This window comes from Hydra viridissima, unplaced genomic scaffold (genome assembly GCF_058129835.1).
Source record: "Hydra viridissima isolate aposymbiotic clone 2 unplaced genomic scaffold, HvirCarnegie_v1 scaffold_14, whole genome shotgun sequence".
NCBI lineage: Eukaryota > Metazoa > Cnidaria > Hydrozoa > Anthoathecata > Hydridae > Hydra > Hydra viridissima.
Window position 1 is genome coordinate 680,058 of NW_028324313.1, and position 25,145 is coordinate 705,202.

The window sequence follows — 25,145 nt, forward strand, 5'->3', positions numbered from 1 at the left end:
TTTTGATGCAAAAACTATTTACAATATGAAATTTATATAGATATATATATATATATATATATATATATATATATATATATATATATATATATATATATATATATAAAGTTAATACTGTAAATAGTTTATTCGCAGTCAGATTTTAAAACCAAAAAATTTCAATGAGAAAGTGAGCTCATAAGTGTTTCTAAGATACCCAATAAATATCTCCACAGTTTCTGCAGAACAACCAAAACCAATGAGTAGAAAAAATCTCGATTCAGCTTCTAAAAATTCTTTTGCTGAGTTTGTAAACTTAAGATAAAAAAAAGCATTCCCAAGTATATTTTTTGTTTTTTTCCAAAACATGTATGCAATGCTTATATTCTCCTAAGTGCATTCTTTGTGGTATAAAACCAAAAGCCTTACTTGTTTAGAAAATCCAAAAGTTAAAACTAAGTTCAAAGGTTAAAACCATAAATGTTTTGTAATTGAATGTTTGCTTACAAATTGAATATAAAAACGTTTGAAAATAAAATCAAATAAATCAGGTTTTTGGAAATGATTCAGTTAAATAAATGTTTTGTCGGAGGAATGTCAAATGTTCGTTGATGTATTGTAAGAAGAAATAATTTTTTAATTTAGCATTACATCTCAAATACCTAAAGCTCCATAAAGCTTTTAAACCAAATGCAAATATTGACCAAATCCAGAAAAATTCTGTTCTTCTTTATGGCTGTTTATGGTTTTGTATGGCCTGAAAGAAATCCCTTATTCACAGTCATCTTTAAGCAACTGGAGAGAAAGAAACTATCCCAAATAAAAACAAAATTTTGATGATGGTATTGAGACGGATCACTTACGAGGACATTTACGTTGGTTCTGCTGGAGTTAATGCTAGTAAAGTACGTGATGCTCTTTCATGATGGATATTGTATAATTTGAGTTCAAAGGCAGCTTTTAGAAGTGTTTCTTAGTCGAATGTTACTATATGGTGGATACGAATATGTAAACATTGAACCATCCGGACTAGAATTCTAACATCTCATTCCAAATCGCAGCTTTGATAATTTCAGTTCTACAATTAAAACTTTGCATGCAGAATCTTGGAAAGCTTTTCGTGAAGTTCACTGTTGGAGAGTTCATACGGCAGCTCATGGTAAACATGGACAGGTTACCTGTTTCTTTAATACCCAAAAATTTAATTCGTCACAAATTTTTAGTATTCTTTTAAGATAGCTGCATCAGTTGCAAATTTAATTGGTAATGCAATTGCTAAAGGGCTAGCTTTTACGGAATCCCAGTTCGCAGAAAGACCCTTCGGCGGTTAATTAGGGTTACTCGAAGGAAAAATTCGGTACAAAGCCGCACTTGACCAATTACAAAAATTATAAACTGAGTGCAGCCTAAAAAAAGCATATGCTATTGACAAATTTAATGCGCGCCTGGCAACAGAATGGCTGCGGAAGAAGATTTTTTGTTTATATTAAGTTTGGTCAACTCTATAAAGAATTTATGAACAATATGAAACAAAAAACAGACGAATTTTTGTCAAACTTTTCATGAAACTCAATGAAAATTGGAGGTTTCTGTTAGAAGTCAAGGAACATGAACCATTCACAAACCACACACTTCAACACAACATATAGGACAATCCAACAACTCAATCATAAGCACCCAAACACACTAACATAGACAAACATAAATACTATCTTAAAAAAGGCAAAAATCTCCAACCTTAAAATATCCAGAAGAAACTTATACAAAAACGATGCAACAGAAAAGAAATAAAATGTTTTGCAAACAAATGTGAATATATTCACTAAAAATGAAACAATATTCAACACCATTGATGAAGAAAGAGAAATTAAATTGACTGGCATTGACAGAGTTTGGTGATAAGTTTACCCGACCAAAAACAGTTTTTCTGAGTTTGCATTTGCAGCTAAGTCAGTAGCTAAAATCTCGTCTGAAATGCGAAACAATCAAATCAGTAACGACAGATCTGGAATTTCAAATAACTACTCAGTTAAAACAGTTGACAAACCTACTAAAGCCATTTGGAGTGCAGAGCTACCTTGGCCTGTTGCTATTTTTAGCTGCTCCACTATTTTTATATGCTATTGATATTTAAGAAAACTGTCAAAACATGTTTTCTGAACAAAAGCGTCATGACACAAAACCCAGTTAGTTCTTGAGAATTTTTCATTGAAGATTGCTCTGTCGTTGAAAATATGTTTGGCTGCGTGATACACGATTCTCATGACGCTTCTCACTTTGACAACGGATACTGTTACAAAAGCCCTGCTTTCCAGTAATAACTACAGCATGGTCTGGATTTAATTGCAGAAGCAATAAATATTTGTTTGAACTAGACTGTTGTGGAGAATACAATTTTTTTTTTCTTGAGCTCTTTTTTCGATTGATTTTTGTCATTCACAAATCAAGCGATCCAAGCATAATTATGTGTTTATCAGTAAACACTTTTGTAATGGTATATGCAACTCTTATTTGGAATATTGCCAAAGTTATCAAGTGAATACATAACAAAATGGTTTAAGTTAACTTCTGGAGAGTTTTTCACTTTCGATTGGTCCATTTTTTTCTACAATAAAGTTTGGAACTTAAACTAAATCAGATTAAAGATTATTAGTTATCATGCGTTTTGATAAAAATGCTTTTTTTTAAACCATCAAAGAGAGCAACAAAATCTTGTCAAAAAGCAATCGAAACTGGTGTTTCTTTTATTTTGGTTTTATTTGTAGTTATTCGACTTTAAAAATGATTTGAATGAGGTAATACAACGTTTAAAGGAAGAAAATTCAGTTTTTCCCAGAAAATGTGTGATTAAGTTGAGATCTGTCTAGAAGTAATTAAAAAAATCGGTTGCATCATTGACTAACACTTTTAAAAATTATTCAGACAAATCGGATTATTGCTGTTATTTAGCATTCACATTGGTCTTTTTGGTGATAAAAATTGATGTTAAAAGTATTTTGTATGCTAATAGTATTTGGATTGTTTGCATACGTTACCATAATTACAATAAAACTTAGAAAGTAATTGACATAAATTTAATGAACAACTACAGTTTTCTATTACCAATTAGAAATGTTTAAAGAAATTTTTTTTTTTTTTCTACATGATTTCTTAGTTTGGCAGGACATTTAAAGACTAACCATGAAAGGTGCAGTTTTAGTGGAGTTGATAATGTTTAGATTGTCCTATGAATTCATTCCTTGTTCATATTTGGATTTGAGTCCTTGTTTAAATTGATCTTTATTTTAAGTTTATTGTGAAAAAATTACCTCTAGAAGTTTTTCGTCTTAAGCTGCACATAGATTATGTTATTAAAAATACACATAAAGTATTAAAGTTGATTGAATTTCAAAAAACCTTCTCATTCTAAAGTATTTTTATTGTAAACCTTTTGTAGAAGTAAAAAAAAGGTTTCGATCCAAACATATTTAAAAAGGATTGAGCTTATTGTAACGAAAGGCATTTCTTTTACAACGTTTTCAAAAACAAACCTTTTTTTTCTACTATATAACATATTTATTCAAAACATCGAAGTTGCCGAAAAATGTTAAACAAAAAGTTCTTCATTATGCAAAATGCAACTCAATTTACAGCTGCAGTTATATTATTATGTCTAAGTGAAACCCTATGTATTAAATGTATGGATAAAGAAGTCCGTAGCAATATTGCAGGCGAGTTTTTAATAGCTGGCATATTTTCGATGAACTGTACTGAGGCTAGTAAAATTGATAACAGAACCATCGGATGGATGGAAGCCTTAAAGTACACAGTTGATAAGGTAAATAGATTACATAACAGAATTATATTTGGCTACGTGATATACGATTCTTATGACGCTTCTAACTTCGATATGACAACGTATGCTGTAACAAAAGCCTTGCTTTCCAGTAATAACTACAGCAAGTGTAATTGTTCCAATACTTATGACAAGTTTTTAGGCTTTGTAGGCCCGACAGAATCATCGAATTCCATTTACGCTCACGAACTGGTATCATATTTTGGAAAAATTCCAATCATAAGTTACGCTGCAACAAGTTTGGAATTAAATGATACAGACTTGTATCCAAACTTCTTTCGTACGGTTCCTTCTGATGCATCTCAAGCGCAGTTTATCGCAGACCTGTTAAATAAATACCAATGGACTTACATTTCTGTAATAGCTATGGATAACTCGTACGGAAGAGAAGGAGCAGATCGGTTCAAAGAAGAATTCACAAAAAACTCTAGCAACAGTATTGATTTAGATATTATAATCCCGGTGGTTTATGACGAGGAAAAATACTCTGACATTGTTGAGCGTTTAAATACAAGCAAAGCAAAAGTAATTGTGGTTTGGTCACAGTTTCCACCGGCGCAGAATCTTTTAAAGAAGGCGGAAGAAAAAAAAAAGTTAATCAATAGAACTTGGATACTGAGCAAAGCAGTCGGCAGAAACTCCTGGTTTCTGAATAATGAAATTATGGTAAACAATAGAATTTTTTTAGTTGTTCAGACCGAGGGAATAGACGAGGACTTCAAACAACACTTTTACAGTCTCACTTATACAAACTCAAGCCAGTGGCTTAGAGTAGTATTTGAAAAACACGGACTAAACGAAAGCACGCCAAACTTTAACGTTGGAAATATTTCAAAAACATTCGATCTTAGCGGCGCTCTGTTTGTTCAAAACGCAGTGGAAGTTTTAGTTAAAGCGTTTTTCGAATACCAAAATAGTTATTCTAGTATATTTTCACCAAATACTTACCAAATCATTGAAAACAGGACCAGGTTTAATGAGAAAATAAATGAAGTTAGTTTCTCTTTTCTAAATAACACAAAGACCTTCAGCTTCCATTCCAAGTATCATTTTGCGGCATCAGCCTCGTTCGAACTGTATTCTCTTAACAAATCTGACTTTGTATTGGCTGCGTCGTGGACTTCCTCGAATCTTTCTAATAGTAGACTTGAAATTAAAAATAATGAAACTGTGAAACTTTACGAAATAATTTCGAGTTGTTCAAAACCCTGCCCTCCAGGACAAAAAAGAGTCTATTGGACAGACAATTCAAGCTGCTGGGAATGTGAGCAGTGCCCAAAGAATTCAGTAACGGACATCTTACACCCGAACAATTGTTCTGCGTGTGCTGTTGAAGCTGATAATTATTCAAATATAGATCAGAGTGATTGCATAACGCTCAATCGCACATACTGGAAATTAGGTAGCAGCGAATATTTGAAGTGCCAAGTGTTAGTCTTATTGGCTTCAGGTGTTGGTGGTTTAACTGCAGTGCTTTTCATAGCTACATTTATTATTAAAAAAATGACCCCGATTGTCCGCTCTTCAAACTACGAGTTGTCCTTAGCTCAATTGGCGATGCATCTTATTTGGTTCATGTTACCACTTCTAGCATTTGGTGATGAGACGGATTTGAAGTGTTTTGTAAGGATATATTTCGGCAGCTTTTTACACATTACTATAGTTACCATTTTATTAGTTAGAGTTACTCGTCTCGTCACAATTTTCAACCTTGGTAGTAATTGCAAGCTGTCAAATAAAGAAATGCTGTATATCAGATCCAAAGTAGTGATATTGCTGATATTCTTTCCCAGTGTTTATGCAGCAATAGTTTTTGTTGTGCATTATAGCAGGTACAAAGTACAGACTACAGATGTAAGAGATGAGAAATTGTGGACTGTGCACAAACATTGCAACTCAGCCAGTTTCTCATTAGTTTACTTATGTTACTCGTTCATTTTGTCAGTTATATGCGGCTTTCAGACATTCAAAGGAAGAAACCTGCCTTGGAAATATAACGAAACAAGCTATATTGCGTACTCTTTGTTTTTGTCAAACATAGCCTTGAGTGTAATGGTTGGGCTCATCCAAAGTAATTTAGCTTGGTCCGACTTGAAGTTTGCTGTTTGCATGTTAATAAATGCAACAAACTTTCTTTTGATGAGCATTTTGTTTATCAACAAAATAAAGATCATTTGGTTGAACCCAAAAAAAAACTCTCGCGCAGAGTTTCGGAAAGTAAGTTTTACAAGCATATTTTCAAACGATTCTCAATGTTCCACTCTTCCATTTCAAAACAACTCAGAAATGAACGAACCAAACGTTGGCAATGATGTTTCTTCATTTAGTTTAAATGAATACAACAGTAATGAAATATCAAAATCTGATCTAAGAAATGTTGTTTCAATTGAATCTCGACTTGATGCAGATGAAATAACAAAGGAAACAAATCGTGAACATCCTTTATGGTTTAGCACTCTGGATATGCTTTATTAAAAGGTTTTTTTGAATGCACTTTAATCGGTAGCCTCATTCCGCATATAATCAATGTCATAAAGTGTTTTCACAGAAATGATTTAAAAAATTTTAAGACTTTTTATAAATTAGGAAGCGTTTTAGATCACTTATTATTTAAAAAATGACTTAGCGATGTCTATTTTAATCTTTTCATGTACTTCAAATTGCAAATTTGAAATGTTTAAATAATTTTTTTTTTGTTTGTTTTTTTCTTAGTTTTGCAAGACATTAAAAGAGCAACCATCAAAGTTGCAGTTTTAGTAGGTTTAATAATGTTTAGATTTTTGAATGAATTCATTCCTTGTTCATGTCAGTAACAGCGCTATATTTCATGCATGTTGGCTTACTTATATATGTGATTTAGGCAAGAAATCCGAATAAACGGTTTCAATCAATTAACTACACACCTGGAAAATCACACTTAGTTTCTCAATCTAATACGTGGAAACCAGGATTTACAAATCTTTGTCCTATATTGGCAAACAGCAGCTCAACCAATCACCTTCAATGTTATTTAATCCACTGAAGTATTTTTTTAAATTTGAGCAGAAGCAGGGCTTTTGTGAAATTCCCATTTTTCAGTAAATGTAATAATATGAAAAAGCCAAGAATGTATAAGGAAAAGTTGCAAAATCCAAATGTTTTTATCATTATATGATAATTACATTATTGTGTATAAATTACACGGTGCTGGATTAATACAGACCAACCATGTTTGTCGTTGTACAATGAAAAATAAATACCAAGCACTCTTCAAAACACGATTTATGGGAATGAGATCATTGTATTAAGCAGATATTTTCATTGCGAAAGCAAGAAGCGAAAAAATATTAAATAATAATTAATCTCTTTTTCACCAACAATCGATCACTTTAAATAATTAATTGTTTTTAATCTCACAATAAGGTCTTGCTAAATTTTATTCTTTCATCCAGCTTGTCCATTGTTAATTTTTAGAAAATACCTTGGAAAACTTTTGGAAGTTGAGAAAGGCTGAAATATGCAAGGTTACGTAAAGCACATTGTGGATCAGACTGATTACAAGGCCAGTAAACCTAATTTTAACGCAGTTTAAAGACAATTTTTAACTGTAATTCGTTTTAAAAAGAAAATATTTTACTATCGCATGTTTATCTATAAGTTTTTATATCTTCAGCTCAAATAAGTTATTATCTCCTGATTTGTTAAAAGTTCAAGATGCAACCTATGCTTGGGGTAATGAAAAGTGAAAAAATAAAAATATCAGAATTAATTTACACCAGGTCGACCTTCAGCCTTTTTAAAATATAGACGAATGACTAATGCCCCTTAAAAGACTGTAGACCTATTTAGGCGTAAATTAGGATAACCTACTATTTCTACCTCGCAAAGTTGAAGAGGTTTCGAACACTTATATTCGAACTTAAGAACTTAGATAATCTGTTTGAGTGTTTTTAAATGAAAGCTGAAATTTTAGGAAGCCTAAAGTCATTCTCAAAAAAGAAAAGGTATGAAGATTTTTGTTCCCAGTTTCTTCACATTCGTATCGAAGAAAGATACTTTTACAGAAAATCTTGTGACTTGTCCAAAATTTTTCCATAAGAGTTTGGTTGGTGAGGCAAGAAAAGATTTTTCTGACCAGTATTCTCAAAAAGTATGAAATATTTTGGAACCTCAAGCTCAATCAGAACATAAACTTTATAATTGGTAAATGTAAACATATAAAATAAAAATATAACTTTATTTTTATTAAATATAAATGTTTATATTTACCTGTATACTTTTATGTGTTATCGGCTGTTTCACACGCGTTTAAGAAAATGACACGAAAAAAAAACAACTTTTCTCAGACGGTCTAAAATCATGACTTTGTTTTTAAGATTGTTGTTTTTCTTTGATTACTATGATGTCATCTAAGAAAAAGTTACAAGTTAATAAAGCTTTTGTTTTAATTTCAGTTTGTAATTTAGTAAAATCGACATGTTTGTTGGGTTTAATATAAAGTTACTAAACCAAACTTATTAGTTTTCCGCCATTCTGCTGTTTAAAAAATAGCCCCCCAGTCAGATAGGCTGTTTGCAAGGTGGCAATTCCTGCAGTATACATCGCCAGATAAACAGGTGAAGAGTTAATGAGCTAAAAGAATAGTTGTAGTTCAGTGTGAGATGAAAATTCAAATTAACTTGGTTTGAATTAAATTGGGAGATTTCTTTACTTCCATTTGTCAATTTATATCAAACAAACAAATAAAAACTGTCGACGTCATGCAGTGAAACTGCAGAGAGCATACAAAAGAAAGTGAGATCTTGTAAGAGAAAGTTAGAGCTTATAAGATAAACAGCGTTAAAAGAAACCAATCCCTTGTTAACACATTTCACTCACGAGTTTTTTTGACGGAATGGCACAAATTAAGCGTTTTTTAATCTGTTAATGTCAAAAAAGCGTTTTTTAATCTCTGTTAATCAGAAAACTGCTGTGACTTTAATGCTTTATTGTGCGTTTCGTAAATGATTTTGTAAAACTCACGGAGTGTTTTTTGTCTTAACATTTCAATAAGAAGATGCAAAACATTCCTTTCGATTTTTATTTACGGCATTAAACTCTCTATCTCTTTGTTTTATTTGCCATGCAAAATTAAAAAGTGTTCACATATAATAATAACATTTTTTGAATTTTAAACTGCCAATAATTCATAGTAAGAGTGGCGAGATAATTCAGGTCTAAATTAGTCGAGTTTCGTCTTGATTTCAAATTTTGTCGTCTAATTGACGTCAAAATAAATTTTTTTTTTTTAACCCCAATTGCTTTTTTTTGTTATTGAATTTAAGAGCGAGCTGGCCAATAATATATAAACTCGATATCTAACTCGCGCTTCAGCAGGCAAGCCAATTTTTTTCCTTACAGATTTGTTTTGCCAGCCAGAAATGAAGCAATGATAAAAACAAATCCAAACAAAAAGAATTATTGTCAGTTTAAAGCGACTGTCGGCTTTTAAAACTTGCTTGACTTTTTCTTGCGGAATTTTTGTGAAGTTAATGTATATAACTGGTGCTAGCTGCTACATTTATTCTGTCTTCCCGTAAAACTAAAGAATGGAACGTATGACATATACTAAAAGATTGCAAAGCGATTCAAGTGAAAAATGCCAAAGGTATAAACTATAAAATATAAATTTTTAGTGAAAGTAAGCTGAAATAAATGTTAGTTAAAAAACTCTAAAACTCAGTTATTTTAATCAAGTACAGTATCGGACAAAACATGGTGGACAAACTCAAATTTAGAACAAAAGTTGATCAAATTCTAAAAAAAACTAGTAAAACAATTGTACATATTAATTTTTAAATAGTTCATTATGTTCTTAACAAAATTTAAAACGTTTGAATCATACTAAGAATCACAAAAAAAATTTATAACACATTTTTCTCAACAAACTACATTTTTCCTTGGACAAAACAAGGTGGACAAATCAAAACGAAGCTTTTTTTTATAAGATTTCATTGTCTTTATTCAATTTACCGCATTCTTTTGTTTTCACTTTTATCATAACATTACTCTAAAATAATAAAATAGGTTTTGGAACGTCTGGCCAATTATTTTTTCAATTAAACTAATAATAGATTTAACTCGTGATATATGGGGTAAATTGCAACTTAAAATGGCTTACGACAAATTAGGAAGTGCTTTACGTGAAAATATTGTTAAAGATTTTAAATGCGGAAAACGTCAAGCTCAAATTTGTAGAAAATATAATATAGCTAAATCGACTGTAAGCAAAACTGTCAAATCATTTGGATCTCGTGACTGCTATAAAACAAACCATCGGGGCGGACGTCCAAGAAAAACATCACAAAGACTAGATCGAATAATTGTTAAAGAGCTTAAAAAAGATCCATTTTTGTCATCCACAAAATTAACCGAAAATCTTGAACTACAAATCTCTGTAATCGCACTGTGCGACAAAGAGCTAACGAAGCAAAATTCTTTTCTCGAATGCCTGCCAAGAAACCGCTAACTTCCTTTAAAAATAGAAAGCTAAGACTTGCGTTTGCCAAAGCACACCAAAATTGGACTGTAGACCAGTGGAAAAACATACTTTTTAGTGATGAATCAAAATATAACCTTTTTGGAAGCGACGGCAAGAAGCGAGTCTGGAGACCAAAGAACACCAGATTCAATACTAAATATACCAAGAAGAGTGTTAAGCATGGAACGTCTGCTATGAGATGTTTCTCAGCACTAGGAACTGGTCCTATACACAAAATTAATGGAATTATGGACCGCTTTGTTTACAAAGATATAATTGAAGATGTTATGTTACCACATGCTGAATGGGAGATGCCCCTAAAGTGATTTTTCAACAGGACAATGATCCCAAACATACCTCAAAAATTGTAAAACAATGGTTCAAGGACAAGAATATCACCAAAATGGAGTGGCCTGCACAAAGCCCTGACTTGAATCCCATAGAAAAATGTGGGAAAAAATTGACAATAAGATTGAGCGTGCAAATGTGAAGACCAGTGAGGAATTATTTGAACAAATCGAGAAGGCCTGGCGAGAGGTTGATATGAGAATTGTTGACTCATTAATTGCGTCTTTGCCTCAAAGAATGAATGCAGTAATTAAAAGTAAAGGAGGTCCTACCAAATATTAAGTTAACTTTTGAAGGTTTTTGAAAAATAATAAGTTAATTTTTGTATTTTTTTGAATTTTCAGTCGATTTTTTGAATGTCCACCTTGTTTTGTCCAAAGAAAAATGTAGTTTGTTAGGGAAAACATGTTTTAAAACTTTTTTAGCGATTTTTAGTATGATTCAAAAGTTTTAAGTTTTGTTAACAACATAATAAACTAAATAAAAAATAATATGTTCAATTGTTTTACTAGTTTTTTTTAGTTTTTGATCAACTTTTGTTCTAAATTTGAGTTTGTCCACCATGTTTTGTCCGATACTGTAGACTTCATTTTTCATTCTAATGAACTTATGATCACTTGATTTTCTCATAAGCTGAGTGATAAATATTCAAATACAGGTGATGAAGAAGATTTATTTAAAGTTACTCCAGATAAACTATTTGGTTTCTTAGTATTTATTTCAACTATATTGTTTTTTAGAATTAGAAAAATTGAAAGCAGCACAAGTGTGTTACTTAGTTTTCAGCTTGATTTGGTTAAAAAAAATGTTGGCATTGAATTTTCAACTTTAGATGATTTTTAAACTGGTAAATTAAAAAGGAAATATTCAAATATAGGTGATGATGGAGTTTCTTTTAAAGAAATGACAAATAAGCGTGAGTACTTTCGTATTCACTTTTATATTTTTTATCAGTCTTACATTACAGATAGCTTATAAAAACTGCTTCTCATTCGTTTCAAAAAAAGATGGTTTTGACGTAGGCAATATCGAGACACTCGTTGGCGACTTGCTAAATTAAGCAATGCCTAAATTGCAAAAACAAGAAATTGAATAATATAAAAGTTCTTTTTTTTTTTTTGTTATAGCATTTGTATTATCTAGTCTGTATTTAAATATTTAAATATGTTTTTATAAATAACTGCAAAAAAAGTAGTTATACCTAGATTTTAGTGTCATTAATGCCCAAATACAACGATCATAAGTTTAATTTGGACGTCCGCCAGACGTCGTAATTCGTCCTAAAAGTGTCTCAAAAGAACGTCCGTAGACGTCTAATATGGACGGACGAAAGGTGTTTCATTTGGACGTCTACTTGGCGTCCATTTGACGTCCTAAATAGACGTCCTAAGTCCAATATGGACGTCGTTGGACGTTCAAACACCCACTGAGATTTAATATAGTTTTCTAATCGCAAATATAAAAACAGTTGCATCAGATCTGTCAAAACTAAGAACTTTCGTAAGAACTAATGACAAGAGCTTTTCACAATTTTAGTGTAAATGCGATAACACGTTGTACGCTAAATATTTCCTAAAACCCGTTGTATTCTAAGTAAAATGGGGTTAACTCGTTTTATGCAAAATTAACGCGGTAACCCGTTGTATTAGATTAACAACTTTACAATAGTTTTAACATAAAACAGTTTGGCAAAAAAGTTTTTTCTTTAAAAATACGAAAGATGTTTTTAGTTTCAGTCAGATATTTACCATTTTACAGTTAAACTCACGTTATTCGAACTCGTATAATTCGAAAGATCATTTAGTTCGAAAAACTACTACGGTCCGGTCAGGAATTATTAGTAAACACTGACAAGAAAACTCCTTCATTTCAAACTCATATAATTCGAAAAATTGTGTAAATTGAATAGATTCAAGGGTCCTATAGAGGAACTTTTCATCGTGTAATTCAAAAATTGTCCTTTTTATCTTTCGCTATTTTACAATAGTTAATTTGATATCATTAGTTGTAATATGACTATTTTAGAAACTTTGAATGAGGTAATAAAACATTAGGATGGAGGTAAATCAGTTTTACCCACAAAAAGTGTCATTAATTTGAGGTCTGTCTAAATGTATTTAAAAGCAAATGTTGCTCCATCGACTAAAGCTTTACACATTTATTCAGACACAAACTGGATTACTGCTGTTGTTTAGCAATCACATTCGTCTTTTTTGTGATAAGAAGTTGATGTTAAAAATATTTTGTATAGTATTACTATTTGTATTGTTTGTATACTTTGTCATAATAACAATCAAGTTTAAAAAATCATTTACAGCTTTCTAAAGCTGTTGAAAAAACTTTTGCACGGCACTAAAGTTTTGAATTGTCCCAGAGTATAGGCATCTAAATTTTTTTCAAAATACAATCTATATTCTTTGTCCAAGTAATGTATCATGGCTTAAAGGCCCTTCTTCTTTGTCTCTGTAATTGGTACCACACCCGTTAGGGGTTCAATATCTGCATTCGTAATTTTTTCAACTTGTACTCCTCGTTTGAAGCTCGACTTGCTCGAAATGGTAATTGGCTACTAAAGTTTTTCTTAAAATAGATGATTCCGGACTGTCTATTAACCAGGCAACCGGGCTTATTCCCAACTTAGATGTATCCAAAAATGTCCCGAGGCAAATCAAAAAATTTTTCTTACCCATATCAATGACCTTCAACGACCTGTCAAGTTAAGAGCTGCAAATAGCATGGCTTTGCATCGTCTTCTTTGCATAACTTACATAGTTTCGCACGTTTTACAAGTGAAAAATATCAAAGTGGTGGCAAAGTCTCTATCTGAACCTGGACAGCTACGTTCTGATATAGAAAACTTATACTCAATCGTAGCAAAGTGCCATTTTCAACAAACCGAATTTTGAGGAAAAAAGCATCGTGTTTTTTTAAATTGCTCTGCAAAGAAATAATCCACACTGTTAGATTCCGTTTTTAGAAAGTTAATGACCAAAATAAATAGCTTTCATAAAACGAGACGTAGTTTGGTTTTTTCCCCATCTAAAACGCACATGATGCCATAAGCCGTGTCTTTTATATGAATCCAAAAGTTGAAGTATGAAAGCTGATAACTATAGTACCTGCTATTATTGAACAGTTTGGGCAAATCCATATTTATGGTATATGTTTGACTTCCAGGTCATGTACTTTTTACAGCATTACATTTAATAACTTCAGCGACAGGTTTCAATCTACGAAAATTTGAATCGAACTGTAAAGAATTAGAGAATTTAATGAATGAACAAAGCTTTCAGCCTCTCAGCACTACCAACGTATAAGGTTTAAATTGAAACAAAGAAAGTGACATTATAACATTTGATTTATCAAAGTTAGCCGACACGAAGATCACACCAACGAAACGGGAAATATTACGATTCATAGCTAGCATTTTTGATACACTCGGTATGATAAATCCGGTAATAGTACGGTGCAAAATCTTTTTTCAGGAACTATATTTGAACAAAATAGGATGGGACACTAAGCTTAAGAGTAATTTGTTAATAGTGTGGCAAACGATTGTTGATGATTTCCGTTTCTCTCAAAACATTAAGGTCTGAAGTTCCCGAAAAACGGTTTTTCGGTTCTTCGGTTCTTCGGTATTTTTCGGGGAATCGAAAGGAATCGAAGGTTTCGGTTCTTTATCAGAATCGGAATCGAAATTTACCGAAATTTCGAATTTTGCCTAAAATAAGGAATCGAAAAGAACCGAAGTTATCGGTTCCTTATCAAATTAGGAACCGAAATTTACCGAAGGAACCGTTTTTCGGTAATTCCAGTCTCTGAAATGAATCAGTCTCAAAGTGTACTACAAAGAGCTAAAAAAAGGAAACTTGTACTTGAATCACCAATGAAAAAATCACCAATGAAAAAAAACCCTATATATGATGCATCTAAAGATTTATTTAATACTGAACCTAGTGATAGTTCTACTAGCGTAGCTTATAGCAGTGCTAGTAGTAGTCGCAAGGGCAGCAAGGACAGTGTCACTGATCTCACTGATAGTGATTTAGAATAACTGTATTTTTCAACTGTATTTCAACTGTATTTTTGAAAATAAAAATTAAAAAAATTCAAGTTTTTCAATTCTTAGTAACAATTTCGATTCTTTGTAGCATTTTTGATTTTTTGCGATATTTCCCGCTAAGAACCGAAATTGGAACCAAAATTCCAATTTCGGTTCTTAGCGGTTCTTAGCAATTCCAAAATTCCCGCTAGGAATCGAAAAGAACCGAAGTTATCGGTTCTTTATCAGAATCGGAATCGAAATTTACCGTAATTTCGATTCTTTCTTAAAATAAGGAATCGAAATTTACCGAAATTTCGAATCTTGCCTAAAATAAGGAATCGAAAAGAACCGAAGTTATCGGTTCCTTATCAAATTAGGAACCGAAATTTACCGAAGGAACCGTTTTTCGGTAATTCCAGTCTCTGCAAAACATCGTTATTCCAAGGTGGTACATTAATCATTCTAATAGTACAGTTCTGGACATTTCATTACATGGGTTTAGTGATGCCAGTCTTAATGCTGACGGCTTTTATCTCTTTTTATTATATTCTTTTATGAATAAACAATACCACTGTTCACTAATTACAGCAAAATCTAGAATTGCTCAAGTTAAGAAAAGTACTATTCCTCGTCTAGAATTAAGGGCTGCGTTGTTACTAGCAGAAACTATGTCTATTACTTTGAAAGAACTTTCTCCTATTTTTAATTTTAAAGAAGTTGTCTGCTAGACTGATTCTACTATTGTTTTGCATTGGATTAATAACAGTAAAAAAAGTTATCATCCCTTTATTCAAAAACGTGTACAAAAAATTCGAAATACTTTTAACATTTCATACTGGAAATATGTTGACTACGCAGGCCCATTATACGTTAAGGATATTTTTGAGGGCAATAGTTTATATAAAGTTTGGATTTTTTTATATACTTGCTGTTCTACACGCTCTTTGTTTTTAGATCTCGTTCCAGATTTTTCAGCTAAACCTTGCGTACGAAGTTTACAACGGTTTATAGCGAAACGACGCGCGCCTACTAAAATCATTTCCGATAACGGCTCACAATTCATATCTAAAATTACTCAAGATTTCATTTCATCTCTGTATATCATGGCCTTTCAACGCTACCGCTGCGCCCTGGTGGGGAGGATTCTTCGAAAGACTTGTTGCTTCAACCAAACGTTGCCTCTGCAAAGTAATAGCAAATGCCCGCTTTACATACGAAGAACTTCTGACCATATTAGTCGAAGTTGAAGCCGTTATTAACCCATATAAACCCATGATTTTTAAAATGTGTTTTTTGTCTTTATTTGGTGTGATTTAGGTCCAAATGAACAATATTCATCAACTGTTTCATAATTTTTTATATACTTAAGTGAATATAGGTGAAAATATAGGTGTCAGTTTAAACTGACGCTAGCTGCAGGAGGGCACAGGTTTTCTCACGTGTCATATTTGGCTATGACAAGAAGAATAGTCAAACTCTGAAACCAGGAATCACATGGCAATGTTAACTGATTCAGCATAACTCACATTGACGTTTTATAACTGTTATTAATTGTTTCACAGGGCCACCTAGCGAGTGAAAACTGCCCGTTTGACGCAAAAGTGTTCAGAAACAACAAAATGGATGCAAAAAATATCATGAACTTTTAAATAGCACATAATAACTGTAATATCACATTAATGTTAAGTTGCAAAGACTATATTTCATTGACAAAAACAGGCATCAGTTATTTGCAGTGGAATGCCTTAAAGCAACCAAGATGCAGTCCCACATTGCACTTCTCACAGTAGAAGACTCATGTGCCTTTGCAGCCGAGTGCCACACATCGACGCTGTGTACCCTGAGCAATCCAGTGATCTGTAGCATCTGTGCGTACTTCAGTAAGTACTCGTCGATCGACTGCTACACGAGGTGGCGGATACGGCACTGAAATCTTCTTCATTGATAGTGTCTGCACATAGGTTTGTGCAATCTGACGTCGAAATGACAGCAGATCATGCTCCAGGGCGCCAGGTATTTTCTCCTGCATACGGTACAGCTGGAAGGCGTTCTGAACGGCCAAATCAACACAAAATCTAAATATTGGCCAATACCATTTCTTTGATCGGTGCTGAATTATATAGCAAGCTAGATTTTGGTCTAGGCGGTCCATACTGCCCATCCCATAATTGTATTGTTGCATTACTGAAGGCTGATCAACGTCTATGCGCTTCTTCTGTGCTGATGAATATCTCTTAGCTTTGCGAAGTGGTGCGACACCAGCGTAAGTTGATGCGACTGTCACAACCTTACTGTCACGCCAGCGTACCAAGCATACATTAGCCTTTTGATCCAGGGCAACGTCATGCGAGCCACGAGGCAGCTTGTCCATTGCTTTGATGTTTTTCAATGGCGCACCTTCAGTTCGGTTAGAACGGAGAGTGCCCGTGGCGGCCATTCCTCTATCCGTTATTAAGCGCAACAGTCGTGGGCTGGTAAAGAGGTTGTCAAACACAACGTGAAAGAAATTACCGTCACGTTTTGGTAAATCTTTTGTGAGATTGACCACCACCGATCCACCGAGGCCCAGATCTTTATCTGTCGTGCCGGCACCTTGATATGGGTAGAAATTGATTACATATCCCAAACGAGTTGCTGCCACCCACATCTTATATCCGAACTTGATGGGTTTGCCATGGATGTATTGCTTTGCACCGTGTTTTCCGTAATAAGGGATCATACTTTCGTCGATGCTGATGATTTGTTCAGGCTGAAAGTTTGCCAGGCTAGCAGCATTGATGGACTGGATAAGAGGGCGGACTTTTGCAAACCTGTCAGTCATATCAAGTTCGTTGTTATTGGCAAAATGTATATTACTCATTTTGGAATTGAATTTATTGCGTGACATAGCGGCCGACACCATGGAATTGTGTACATCCCCCGCAGTTTCCCAATACATAGGGCGACGAGGCAGAGGAGCATAGCCGCTTATTAGAAGAATTGATAGGAAAAGCTTGAGTGATGTAATGTCCAGATCAAAATTGTCATGGCCTTTTTGAGCAGCGTATTCTTTGCTTTCGTTGCATATTCTAAGCATTAATTCTGGTGTCATGAACAACTCAAATAATGACACTGGTGACAGATGGTTTTCTACTTTAGGTGGGGGTATGGTCCTTGGAAACTTTTCCTTTCTGACGGCCTCCTTGAAGTCGCTATTGACCCATGACGGTTTATACGGAACTTGTTTCTTTGTTCTCTTGTGCTGCGGACCCTGTTCCACTATATCATCTGCAGTGTCCTGTGTATTATTTTCTGTATTGTCCTCCTCTGCAGTGTCTTCTGCACCGTCCGACTCTTCCATTTCAATAACATCAGTTCCATTGGGTCTTCGTAGTTTCATCGTCGCTTCCGCCAGAAGTTGATTACGATTGAGACTGTTTGGATCTCCACACACCTCATTCTCATCACCAGAATCTTCGTCAGTGTCTGCACCAGAGGTTATTGGAGGAACAATTGATATTTCAGCGCTCTGAAGACATTCATCGTCTGTATCTTCTAGCAATTGTAGCACCTCATGAAGCCGGTACCTGCAAAATATATAAAATTAGTTATTACTTATTTATTTGCTCTGATGTTGAAATGACGTCAAAGCATTCCCACAAATTACGTCATTATAAAATAGCAGTAAAATAATAATAAAAATTAACAATAAACAACTCTCAACCTTCAAATATAAGAACTCAGAAGGGAAATAAGGTTGGTCACAGTAGCTTACATAAATACCAGACTGCTGTAGTTTAATTATTTTGTATTAGATAAGGATCATATATTTACAAGGAGTCATACAGTGTCTACAAACTGATGAAAATGCCTTCTATTCCGAGGTGAATAAACTGTTTGAAAACCTGTATCCTCCTGCGGCTAGTGTCAGTTTAAACTGACGCACAGAAATCGCATAAAAATTTAAGAAGACTAGCTTTGTTGACTATACCGAATATTCAAATGTTAAAACGATATTTAACAATATATTTAATCTATATTTCAACTAAAAACAAAACATATATGCACACCTTTTTCTTGACGAAACACTCATGTTCGAAAAATATTAATCAACGCTACTAAAGTGTGCCAACTGAGCAAAAATTAAAAAAAGTTAATGCAGTTTACTTTATTATCAGCATCATACATTCACACATGACGTAATTATTACGAAAAATGCAAAGAATGTTTGTTATTTTGCAAATTAAATCGGATAATGTGACTGTCACTTTAAACTGACGCTAGCCACATATGGGTTAATAATCGCCCAATTACATTTACATACGAAATGCCTGGAGACACCCCATTAACACCGAACCACATCTTATATGGTAGAACAATGAACTTTAAAGCAATTAAGGAAGACCTAATAGAGTACAATTTAAATACACGTAGTAAATATTTTGAGAGTGTACTAAATCATTATTGGAAGCGTTGGCGAGAAGAGTACATCACAGAGCTAAGAGAACATCATAAGCATAGAAAAAGAAATGACACAAATCAAATTGCATTAAATGACTTTGTATTAATTCATGACCCAAATATTAAACGCGGTTTTTGGAAAACTGGAATAGTACAGAAATTAATCAAATCACATGACAAGCAAATTCGAGCAGCAGAAGTTAGGTACGTTAATAATGGAAAACCAATTGTCATCGAACGACCTATAAACAAGCTATATTTATTGGAAGCCTCATATAAAGCACTGGACAAAAAGGTTATTCAAATGAAATTTTGTGATGAAGATGACATTGAACTTTTAGTTAAAAATTAATGTTGGGCGGGCAATGTTGCGCGCAATCGCGCAGTCATTCAAGCCTCTTACGCTTCTTTATTAGTTGTTATATAAAAACGAGCATATTGTTACTTTCCTCTCTCTTACAAGAAATAAAGACCGCTCTAGCACGCTTAGTTATAAATAAAATTCTTTACATCGTAAAAAAGTACTACAACAACGGGAGAAATTACTCACTACGTTCCTCATCAAGCGGTAATCAAAGAAAATGCTGAGTCAACGAAAATGAAAATTGTTTAAGATTGTTCAGCTAGGAAAGACGCTCAATCACCTTCATTAAATGACTGTCTAGAAGTGGGAACATCGCTGCAACCGTTAATATTTGACATACTCATACGAAATCGGATGAATAAACTCTGCGTTTTAGCTGATGTAAAGAAGGTGTTCTACAAATTCGAATACACGAAATGGATAGAGACGTACAACGCCTAATTTGGTATAAGGACTTAAAGAAAATGGAATTAACGGAGTTACAATTTACAAGGGTGATTTTTGGTTCAAGTTCAAGCCCTTACATTCTTGGCGCCACGAATAAAAAGCATATATCAAAGAACAAGGACATTTATCCAAAAATGGTGCTTGCTTTGGAAGAAGATACTTATGTCGATGATATACAAGCAGGTGGAGAAAAGGAAGAAGAGCTTATCAGGTTTAAAAATGAATCAACGCAAATCTTAATGGAAGCTGGTTTCCAGCTACACAAATGGCATAGCAACGTAACCAAATTGGAAAGCGACGCTGAGGCTAAATCAACAAAAATACTTGGGATTCCTTGGAGCAAAGAAACGGATCAGCTATCAATTTTCTTTACTGCATCACTATCGGAAATAAAAAAGTGATAACAAAAAGGAAAATGCTATCCGCCATCAACAGTGTCTTTGACGTATTGGGATTTAGAGCACCTGTATTAATTACTAGAAAAATACTATACAGCCGGCTATGTTTGTTAAAACTCGGACGGGATCAACAAATTCCAAATGAACTTTCAGAGGAATGGAAAACCTGGATGAAGGCAATTAGAATTAAAATAACTATTTCAATTCCGCGGAGCGTTTTGTTTGAAACAATCATTGAAATGGAGCTCCATGGATTTTCAGACGCAAGTAAATCAGCAGTATGTGCATGCGTCTACATTGCAGCGAGCCATCAATATTCAAAAACGAGAAACCTACTTGTAGTAAAAGCACGGATTGCACCAAGGGATCTTAGTATTCCTAGGCTGGAGCTGGTAGCAGCGCATACCTTGAGTAAGTTAATGAATCATGTTAGGAAGATATTAAACAAGTATAATGTTACTGAAGTATATCATTTGGTTGACAGTACTGCGGTACTTTACTGGTTAAAAGAAAGGGGCAGTTAGTTACAGTTTATCAGGAACAGAGTTCAACAGGTATTATTGAATGGAGAAGTAAAATGGCTTTATGTTCCAACAAAAGAAAACCCAAGTGATCTTGGGACAAGAGGAGTGAGTCCTGACAAAATATCAACCTTGTGGCTCAATGGACCTATATGGTTGAAACACGAAGAAAATTGGCCGATCCAACCAGAAATAATTGAAGCGCCGAATGCATCATGTGAAACTATTAGTGTGAAAGAGAACGTCGGCATGGCAACAGAAGAAATAAAGGGACATCATATATTTAAAGAAATGTTGAGTAAACACAAGTATTGGAAGATCATAAGGATATCATCTTTCATAAAAAGGTTTATTTACAATTGTCGGAATAAAGAAAAAATAACAGAACCACTGAAAGCTGAAGAAATGATAGAAGCGGAGTTGATGAATCTTAAGTTTTTACAAGAAGCTATTGCAATAAAGTCCGATGTGGAACTTAAACAGGATGAAAAACAGCTTTGGAGATGTCACGGAAAAGTCTCTGGTTATAATCCAATATTTGTACCAAAAGGATTTCAACTAACTCTCAGAATTATTGAGCATCATCACGCGAAAACATTACACGGGGGAGTAGGAGATACCATGAGTAGCATAAGAGAAAGATTTTGGATACAGAATTTAAGAGTTGCCGTAAAAAAGGTCATTCGTGAATGCAATCTATGTAAGAGATATAGAGTAAAACCGCTGTTACTGCCAACGAGAGCAATGTTACCACGCTTTAGAACTGAAGATATCGAACCGTTTACGGTTACAGGTGTTGATTTTGCGGGTTCGCTAAAGTATAAAGCGGCAGAAAAGTTGGTCGAAAAATGTCATGTTGCACTCTTTACATGCGCATGTACAAGAGATGTCTACCTTAGACTTTGTCACGATCTATCGGCAGGAGATTTTCAGAGAATTTTAAAGGAGTTTGTTGCAAGAAAAGGACCACCACAAATGGTGATTAGTGATAACGCAAAGACAATTGTGGCAACAGGGAAGTGGTTACTAACACTTAAGAAGGATGAAAATCTCGCAAACTATCTTGCAACCACAGCCATAAAATGGAGGTTTAATTTATCAAGAGCGCCGTGGTGGGGAGGTTTGTTTGAAAGATTAATTGGAATAATGAAGAAAAGTTTGTCAAAAACAATCGGTAAGGGCATCCTAAGCTTCTTTGAATTGGAAGAGGTATTGTTGGATGTGGAATGCGCTATGAACAAAAGTCCACTTTGTTACCAAGGTGAACCAATTCGATAATTAAGTATTGACGCCAAATGTATTAATGAGGGGGAGATCTGCAGTTTTGCTTGAAGAAGATATCGATTTAATAACAAGGGACGATTGCGCACTACGGAGAGTCAAGTTTGTGAAAAATTGTAAGGATCACTTAAGGAAAAGATGGATGAAGGAGTACGTGCACGCAATGGAAGAACGACAACAAGCAAGGGAAAAGAGAGGCAACGTGAAACTCCCAGGTGTCGGAAGTATGGTGCTCATTAAAGACGATGTGAAATAATTCAAACCAAGTTTGATGGTTGATTTTAAAGTGTTTGAACTTGATCCAATTTTGATGTTTTCAGGGGAGTAGCTAATTTTATTTGCTGTGACGTAGCTTGCACTTTGTGACGCGTAATTTTTGATTGTGTTTGAGACGGACTTTTGTAAGTAATTGTTGATGTCAATGATGTCGTAGCTCCCGTCTGGAATGGTGATGCTTTCCCTTGGCTCCGTTGTTCATGCTGTACCTGAAAGAATTGTTTTTGCTGGTGATGTTTGGAAAGCTGTTGTACGTCTCTAGACCGAGAAAAGCCATCTCATAAGTTTTCCCTTTTTCAAAGACAATTTTGTCCAAAAATTCTGTTATTATTAAGTTGGAATTTCCATCCACGTCGATGATTATGCCTGACATTTTTAATAGGCGTCACTTTTTTTTAAAATCTTTTTTTTCATTGGCCTCTTTTTGGACAATAAAAATTGTCAAATCCACTTCGATATTTTCTATTGTATTTTTCTTCGATATTTTCCAATGTATTTGATGACAAATCAATCACCACAAATCCGTGAGGTTTAGACCAGCAATGTCTGTAAAACTTTTTAAACTCTTCTTTTCCCATGTCGTTCGAAACGTGGTCTCGATAAATGTGGTCCAAATTTTTTGAATCTTGACAAAAAAATTTGAATCTCAGACAAATAAAGTTGGTGTTTTCTCTGATGGTTTGTCTGGGGAGCATGAAATAATTTTGAGCGAGGTAAAAGCAGTTGACGTTGGAGTCCCTTCCTCGGATGTAATATTTTTCGCACTTGTTTTTTTTGGTCAATTGCAAATCGTCAAAGATCATCAAATTGTTTTTGGTTGAATCGAGATCTTCAGGTTCGGGAACGTCGTCAGCTGTTTCGAAAAACTGACCCTCCATGCCCTCGTTTTCAGAATAATCTTTTGAAGAGTCGTTGATGACACATTCAGGATTTAAATTCAATTTTTCGATATAGCTTTGTACCTTGAACAAATCGAGAATAGCCTCTTTCGGTAAATTTTTTTTGAACGAATATTTGAGTATTTTGTACTCGGGTTGGAAAAGAGATTTCCTAAAAACTTGCAAATGGTTGTAATCCAACCATCCAGGTTGTTTTTCCACAACCTGACTTTCCGACGATGATTCCTCGAATGCTCCTCGGCAATAGCTCGTTGTTGTTTCTTTTGCTCTTTCCAATATTCCATGACAAATCAGTAATTTCCATTTTTATTTAAAATAAAAATTGGGAATCATATTTTTTTTAAAATAAAAAAATGTACTGCGTCAAATGCAAAAGGAAAACAGAAACGTTCGATTTGAGAAACAAAGTCTCAAAAAACAACAGAAACATGATCAAAGGAACTTGTGATGTTTGCGGAACGACAAAATGCAAGTTTGTTCCTTTTCATAAATCATTTAAAAAGGGGGAGATTTGGTGGAATCAATCAACAAATTTTCAAAAAAAATAAAACTTCCTTGGGCAAAATTCCCAGGAGAAATGCACATTCCAGGATTGAATTTTGCAGGACCTGGTACAAACTTGGACAAAAGGCTCACTTCAACCGACATGTATCAGGAGTGGAGCAAAGCGGTTGACAGAGTGGACAATGCAGCATACCATCACGATTTGGCTTATAAATATTTCAACGACGTTCATAACAAAAATTTGGCAGATCAAATGATACTTGGAGAAATGAACTCCATTCAAAATCCCACTCAAAAAGAAATTAACGAAAGAAAACTGATCACTCCCATCATCAAAGCCAAAGCCAAATTCAGACTGGGTGTCGCAAAAAAAAAAAAATTCCCGAGAGTCATCTCAAATGGACGGATCAGCTTGCAGAGGAGCTTCACAAACCGGTGATTCATCATTTCAAAAAAAGAAAAGTGTTTGTGAATGGCGTCGATGAAATATGGGCTGCAGATTTGGTTGACATGCGCTCTTTTTCAAAATTCAACAACGGAGTAAAATATTTGCTCATGGTCATTGACGTTTTTTCAAAGTATGGATGGATCGTTCCTTTAAAAAGCAAAACGGGTCTTGATGTGGCTGAAGCGTTGAAAAAAATCTTTGAAAACAGAAAGTGTACCAAAATATGGGTGGACAAAGAAAAAGAATTTTATAACAAGCACGAGAAAGCGCTGGGTGTGCAATTATACTCCACTGAAAACAAAGAAAAAAGTTGCGTCATTGAACGATGGAACAGAACGATGAAAGAAAAAATGTTCAAATTCTTTTCAGCAAACAACACCAAAAAACAAATTGACGTTTTGGACGAAATGGTGAAAAATTACAACAACACAAAGCACTCTTCCATCAAAATGACTCCAGTTGAAGCCAGCGATGAAATGAATAAAAATAAGGTCTGGATGAACCTGAATGGAAATGTGCAAAAAGAAAGACCAGAACCAAAATTTTCAATGGGTGACAAAGTGAGGATCACAAAAAAGAAGTCCAATTTTGAAAAAGGGTACACGCCGAGATGGACTGAGGAGGTTTTTACAGTGTCAAAAATTCAGCACACGGATCCACCCACGTACAAAGTCACAGACGCCAACGGTGAAGAAATTCAAGGAACTTTTTACGAGCAGGAAATGCAAAAGACCTATCAAGACATATTCAGAATTGAAAAAATAATTCGCAGAACAAAGAGCAAATCATTAGTCAAATGGTTGGGATATCCAGACTCGTTCAACTCGTGGGTGGATCATAAAGAATTGATCCGTTTGAAAA

At 34.1% G+C, this 25,145-nt stretch overlaps 4 protein-coding genes across 4 annotated transcripts in view; all 4 read left to right on the forward strand.

Moving 5' to 3' along the window:
- LOC145193311 (uncharacterized) overlaps positions 1–6,444 on the forward strand; it is a 49,908-nt gene extending 43,464 nt beyond the window's left edge. Inside the window, exon 13 of the mRNA XM_090072042.1 lies at positions 3,535–6,444. Coding sequence (XP_089928168.1) covers positions 3,535–6,289 — 2,755 coding nt within the window. The 3' untranslated portion in view covers positions 6,290–6,444. The remainder of the gene's footprint in view (positions 1–3,534) is intronic.
- Positions 6,445–9,944: 3,500 nt separating this feature from the next.
- On the forward strand, positions 9,945–10,639 carry LOC149878672 (uncharacterized). Its single transcript, XM_090072043.1, has 2 exons — positions 9,945–10,240; positions 10,390–10,639. Exons 1-2 carry the CDS (start codon positions 9,945–9,947, stop codon positions 10,637–10,639), a joined length of 546 nt encoding a protein of 181 aa, XP_089928169.1.
- An 8,373-nt stretch (positions 10,640–19,012) lies between these two features.
- Positions 19,013–19,498, forward strand: LOC149878673 (uncharacterized). Its single transcript, XM_090072047.1, has one exon. The coding sequence runs from the start codon at positions 19,013–19,015 to the stop codon at positions 19,496–19,498; it is 486 nt and encodes a 161-aa protein (XP_089928173.1).
- A 428-nt stretch (positions 19,499–19,926) lies between these two features.
- LOC149878674 (uncharacterized) lies at positions 19,927–22,154 on the forward strand. The gene is made up of 2 exons (XM_090072048.1): positions 19,927–20,354; positions 20,894–22,154. Exons 1-2 carry the CDS (start codon positions 19,927–19,929, stop codon positions 22,152–22,154), a joined length of 1,689 nt encoding a protein of 562 aa, XP_089928174.1.
- The last annotated feature ends 2,991 nt before the right edge of the window (positions 22,155–25,145 follow it).